Source organism: Mus pahari, chromosome 1 (genome assembly GCF_900095145.1).
Source record: "Mus pahari chromosome 1, PAHARI_EIJ_v1.1, whole genome shotgun sequence".
Taxonomy (NCBI): Eukaryota; Metazoa; Chordata; class Mammalia; order Rodentia; family Muridae; genus Mus; species Mus pahari.
Window position 1 is genome coordinate 68,312,348 of NC_034590.1, and position 6,589 is coordinate 68,318,936.

Sequence of the window (6,589 nt, forward strand, 5' to 3'; positions counted from 1 at the left end):
CTGTCCTGGAACTCACTTTGTAGACCAGGCTGGCCTCGAACTCAGAAGTCTGCCTGCCTCTGCCTCCCGAGTGCTGGGATTAAAGGCGTGCACCACCATGCCCGGCTCTGTGTCTTCTTCTTTAGAAAGAATTTGAAGATGGTTAAATAGAGTCATGTACATGTATTTATATTAGGGATAGAATACAGTTTTATGGTCTAGGGATGTAGCTCAGTTGATAGACTGCTTAGCACTCATGAAGCTGTGGGTTTAGTCTCCATTGCTGCATAAACTGGGCAGGTCAGTTGAAGGGTGTTTAACTAGAATGAAGTCCTAGGTTTGAAACCTCCTCTCTCTCCATCACATAAAATGTACATGGTGGCTCCCAATGCAATCCTAGCACTTGGAGGCAGAGGTAGGAGACTCAAAAGTTTAAGGTCCTCCTTGCCTGCATAGGGAGTTAAAAGTCAGACTTTAAGCTTCTATCTCTGCCTATAGCTTTATTTTATTTTATTGTGACCTTACAAAGTGTTGTATATTTATTACAGCTTATTTAACATAGACAGATATTAATTTCCCTTTAAAAATAATTCCAAGTATTATAAGTACTATTTTTGTTTTGGTTTGGCTTTTTTTTTTTAAAGATTTATTTATTAATCTTAAGTACACTGTAGCTGACTTCAGACACACCCGAAGAGGGCATCAGATTTCATTACAGGTGGTTGTGAGCCACCATGGGGTTGCTGGGATTTGAACTCAGGACCTTTGGAAGAGTAGTCAGTGCTCTTAACCACTGAGCCATCTCTCCAGCCCAACTTCTTAGTATTTTTGAGACATGGTCTCACTATGTGTAGGTCTGGTTGGCCTTGAACTCACTATATAGACCAGGTGGGCCTCACAACTCACAGATATCTGCCTGCCTCTGTCTTTAAGTGTTGAGATTAAAAGTATGCATCTCCAAGTATATTTTTAAAATGTTATTTTTTAGCTGGGCAGTGGTGGTACATACTTTTCATCCTAGCTCTTGGGAGGCAGAGGCAGGCTGTTCTCTGTGAGTCCAAGGCCAGCCTAGTATAGAGTTCCTCTGGCCATGCCAGCCAGTAATTTCGGCTGATCACAGATTTGTTTAATAGTCACTGGTCAGGATCCCATTTGATCATTGTGATGGGAAAATACATCAAAAGCATGCACTCAGTCAGCAGTTCCAGAAGGGCCTGTATATCAAGATGATCTGGTTGAGAAGATTGACATAGGCCTTTTGTTTGTTTGTTTTTTTATTTGTTTGGGGTTTTTGCCATATATTAGGTATTTATTGAGTACATAATAAATTATTCTAGATTTTGAGACAATGGAGGTGAATAAAGTATGGTCTTTGTCTTCATGCATCTTTCGGTTTCTGGCTTAGTGTGATGGGAAAGTAAGTAAAGTTTCACGCCTTGTGTGGAACCAAGAGGAGATGGACAGTTAATTCTCTTGGGGATTAGGATAAACCCCAAGGATTATTAGGTGCGTCCTGAAGGCTGAGGACAGTGTCTGGGTAGTCTGGTTAGCCTGAGAGAGATGAGTTAGAAGTACAGGAAACTGGAAAAAATACTCGAAAAGAGTAGCCAGGTGTGGTGGCACACACCTGTAGTCCCAGCACTGCGAGATGGAGGCAGCAGATTCAGAGTCCTGCATCATCTTTGACTACACTGAGAGTTCAGGGCTACGTGAGACCTGTCTCAAAACAAACAGGGACAAGATTGAGCACTTGAAGAGATGAATTACAAAGGGCAGATAGAGGCCATAGGAAATGGTATGTCTGCATGTTTGGACTTTGCTTGGAAGGTGTTTTTTTTCATCTTCATGTACTGTTTTTGTTTTTTTGTTTTTTTTTTTTCATTTTCTTTTGTTTTTGTTTTTCAAGAACAAAGGAAAGGATTTCTTGGTGGAACTCGATTTGTAACTCAAGAGTTCCACCTGCCTCTGTCTCTCAAATACTGGGATTAAAGGTGTGCCCACCACACTCAGCTCAGTGTACCATTTGTTTGTTTGTTTATTGACACAGGCAATGTTTTCCTGCTTTAGTCGACTTCCGATTCACTAGCCACTGACACTGAATGTATTTGAAGGACCTACTTTGTGCCTAGGACTATGCCCAGTCCTGTGAAAGTCTCAAATTTCCAAGACCCAATGCCTTTTGAAATTTAGCTTTTAGTTGAGGGGTTAAAAGATTAGACAGAAATATGTAAGTAAATAAATAAGTAAATAAGAATCCACATTCCTTCCCAAAGTAAATTAGTGTTGACAATGGTCTCTTGCAAGTTTGTAATTCAACCTTTCCTCTTTTCTAGAGTCTCATCAAGTGCTAGCTCAACTATTAGACACTTTGCTTGCAATTGGCAGTAAACTAGCAGAAAATCAAGCTACCCAAGTGCGATTAGTGGATGTGGCATGCAAGGTAAGAGGGTGAATGGTTTTCATTCTGGAACAGAGAAGCTGTTCTATGCCCTGTTTTTAAACAAAATCTCAAACATTCGATTTTACTAACTTGCGAGCCAGGTGCAGGGTGAAAGCTCAGAGAGGCAGAGAAAGAACCCTGCTGACCTTCCTCAGCTAACACCTGAGAAGGAAAAGGAGGCTCTCCTCCATGCCAGCTTAAAAAAAAACAACAAAAAAAAAAACCTCTCAAACTCAGTGTCCTCCCTTCTACCTCCTGGGGAGTCTCTCTATCCGTCCCCATGACTTCCTTCTACTCTATGGTTATTTCCTATGTTCACTTCCTGTCAACTGGTTGCTGCTCTGCCTCTTGACCTGTGGTTGACTTTATTAATCCTGTTTACAATAAACAGAAAGTTCTTGGATTAAAGATGTGTGCTAGCGCTGAGCACACCACAACTGGAAATGAGGTTTTTTCCAGTAAACAACACAATCTTGGGGTTCACAGTGTAATCAAATACCCTGTAGTAGTGTGGTCCTCAGAGCGAGAACTTTAGTAAAAGCTGCTCTTTTTAGTCCTCGGTGTGGAAACTAAGCTAAGTGCTGTGGTGATTCTTTAAAACAACGCATTTATGAGTTCACTGGGTGTGGGGACAGGAGAGTCAGAAGTCACTTGGCAGGAGTTGGCTTTCTCCTTCCACTGTGTTCTCGAGATTGGTATTAAACCTGGCTGCCCCAGCCCTGACCACTGAGCAAACCTGCCGACCCTGCTGTGATGATTCTGGTGAGAAAGAGTAGCTTGGATTAACATGGTGGGAAGATGGAAGACTGAGATGGTAGATTTTGAGAAGTTTTTAGGAAGTAGTATGACATTGATTTTATTTTGTTTGTTTTTATTTCTCTGACCCAGGCTGGCCTCCCACTTGCTATATAGACCAGGCTGGCCTCAAACTCACCGAGTTCCACTTGCTTCTGCCTCCGAAGGCATGTGCCACCACACCAAACCTGTTTTTACTTTTTGACAGACTACTATTGTTACTAGAGATGTGATTTACTGACTCACTCTATTAGTGTGAAAATGGCTGCACTGTGTGGCCTAACAGAAAGCGCAACAATTGGCAGCTGGCTTTCTTTTAACGAAGTTGTATGTAATGGGTAGGTTGTGGGGAGGGTACATTTGCCTTGGTGTGTGTGCTCCTGCATGCGCGCGAATGTGCACGTGTAAGTCTGAGGTCAATGTCAGGTGTCCTTCTTTATTTCTCTCTATTTTTGAGACAAGGTCTTTTACTGACCTTGAGTTCTCTGTAAGCCCCTAGGACCTGTCTGTCTCCACACTACTACACTGGGGTTACAGGCACACTGGGCCTCCATGACAGGGATTGGGGGTCTGCGATGTCGGGGGGTGGGGGTGTGTGCTGGGGGAGCTGGAATCAAGTCTCTAAGCTTAAGTAACAGTCACTACTCACTGTGCCATGGCCCCAGCCCCACTTGGCAGTTCCTAATGATGATGACTATGATGTGACCTGTGGGGGAAGGACATCATCATAAAATTATAATTGTTGCCTGGAGGGTATGACTCAGTGTGCTAAGATTGAGTAATATGTTGGTTATGCGTCACTGTTGCCTGGTTACCTTAATAGACGCTAGAAGGTTTTAGTTCAGTTGTAACTCAAAGCATATATAACAATTGTGACATATCTTCCAGGGGTTGTTTCAGACAATAGTTTGGTTATGAAAAATGATGTTTCCATACTAAATATGAGTCTTTTTTTTTTTTTTTTTTTTTTTGTTTTGGTTTTTTGAGACAGGGTTTCTCTGTGTAGCCCTAGCTGTCCTGGAACTCACTTTTAAAAGCTAACAACTGGTGGTCATTGTCTGCNCATATCTTCCAGGGGTTGTTTCAGACAATAGTTTGGTTATGAAAAATGATGTTTCCATACTAAATATGAGTCTTTTTTTTTTTTTTTTTTTTTGGTTTTACGAGACAGGGTTTCTCTGTATAGCCCTGGCTATCCTGGAACAGGATTTTAAAAGCTAACAACTGGTGGTCATTGTCTGCCTCATATCTGGGTTTTTGTTTTCTGTTCAGTGTCATACTTTTGTGGATGTTTTGAGCACTTATATGTGAGGCTTTGTGGAGACAGGAGAGTAGGGTTTAACATTTTAAAAAGTATTATTTCTCGGTGTGTTTGTGTGTGTGCACAAGCAGAGGTCAAGATGACAACTTTGTGGACTTGACTCTCTCTTCCCACCTTTATGTGGGTTCTAAGGGTTGAACTCAAGTTTTCTAGGCTTTCAAGGCAAGCACCCTTAACCTGCTACGCCATCTCATCAACTCATTTTCCTTTTCTTAGATAATGTGCAGGCCAAGAATTAACTGAGGTAAATGCTTGAGGGGACATTTTTGGAGGTCTTTTTTTTGTTGTTTGTTTGTTTTGTATTTTTCCTGCATTGAGGTTAGAATCCAAGGCGTTAGGCATGGCAGGCACGACTTCTCCTAGTGAGTCACACACTCAGACCCTGTGTTTTACAATGGGGATTCCCATGCTGAGAGCCCAGCTTCTCAGGAAATTTCCCTTGTCTCCTGCCCGTGTAAACCTATGGTATTGAACCAGACATAAAGAGCTTGTGCAAAGGCAGGCAAGTGTCCTGCCACTGAGCTACTGCTGCAGCCCTAACCTGATTAGTCTTCACTTATGAATTTGGGAATTGCTGAGGTAGAGCAGCAGGAGAGGATTGCATGATTGCTAAGAATACAACTGTGTTCCGACATTAGAGACAGAGTGACAGAGACATGGGACCGGGCAAGGGGCAAGAAGGAGGGCAAAGGGAAGCTATTACTGCATATTTAAATCAGTGATGTCATGCATAGAAAAAACCTAGACATTGGACTTGAAGGAAGTAGATAACTTGTTTGGACAGTTGTATGTGTGGCCGATACCTCCTGGAACTGTGTGTAACTTCTTACAGTCCTTACTGTTTAAAGTGATAGTAACAAGAGCATCAATACTATGGTTTAAAGCATATAACCTTATTTTAAATATATTTTTATTTCTAAACTTAGCTTTTCTTGATAGCCCATAAGGAAGACAGATGAGAAGTGTAGAGTTACGAGAGCCAGAACCTGACCAGACTATGCGGCCAGTGGTCAGAGCTGTGGTCTGAAACTAGCTTTATTTTTTTTCCTATATCTCATGATGATTTAAAACTTACTATTCTTTCCTTAAAAAAAAAAAAAAAAAAAAAAGGCACTCTTGTCATGTGTCCCTGGCCACCCTAGTACTCACGTTGTCTAGGCTGGCCTCATTTATGTAATCCTCCTGTCTCAGTCTCTGAGTGCTAAGAGTACAAGCATGTGCCAACATACCCAGTTGTTTTTTTTTATTTTTTTTTTCAGTTTTGACTCTATTCCATAATTAATTTTGTAATCTTTTTCATCTCTTCATTTTTCGTTGTGCTGTAGTATTTTAACATGAGTCTCTTGGCATCATGTTGTACTTCACGAGTACTTCAGAATATCTCTAAATGATATGTTAAAGAATATTTAGGTCACAGCTTTTAGCAGGAACTCCTTAATAACATATGCGTTTGTATTAAACTGCATTAATTGCACTAAATATACCCTTGGTTTTGTTTTTGGTTTAGGACTACACAGAGAAACCCTGTCTCAAAAAAAAAAAAAAAAAGAAAGAGTGCATAATACTCTTGCAAAGAGCAGGCGTTTGATTCCTAACACCCGTGTTGGGCAGCTTATAGTCACCTGTACCTCCATCCCCAGAGGATCTGACACTTTCCTCTGGACTCTTTGAGGCACCATCACTAACATGTGCCCATGTGTGCATATATATTATATAAGTTGGTTAATTAAAAAATAATTTAGTGACAAAGGTAATGTTTTGGGGAGGCAGATAAGTCCTTAGGCAACGTGATGCTACACAGACCAGTGAGAATGAGAAGGGCGGAGTGCCTTTTCCCCAGTCTTTTGTTTGTTTGTTTTTTTAAGCTATCTTAATCATTCGCATATATGTGTGTGTGTATATATATATGTATATGTATATGTATGTGTATGTATATGTATATATATGTATATGTGTATGTGTATATGTATATGTATGTATATGTATATGTATATATATGTATATGTACATGTATATGTATGTATATGTATATGTATATGTATATGTATATGTAT

The 6,589-nt window shown here is 40.6% G+C and overlaps 1 protein-coding gene across 1 annotated transcript in view; it reads left to right on the forward strand.

Annotated features, from left to right (window-relative positions):
• Window positions 1-6,589, forward strand: part of Ints4 (integrator complex subunit 4) — a 62,773-nt gene that overhangs the window by 6,385 nt on the left and 49,799 nt on the right. The window contains exon 4 of the mRNA XM_021195227.2: window positions 2,313-2,419. Within this exon, the coding sequence (XP_021050886.1) occupies window positions 2,313-2,419 (107 nt within the window). The remainder of the gene's footprint in view (window positions 1-2,312; window positions 2,420-6,589) is intronic.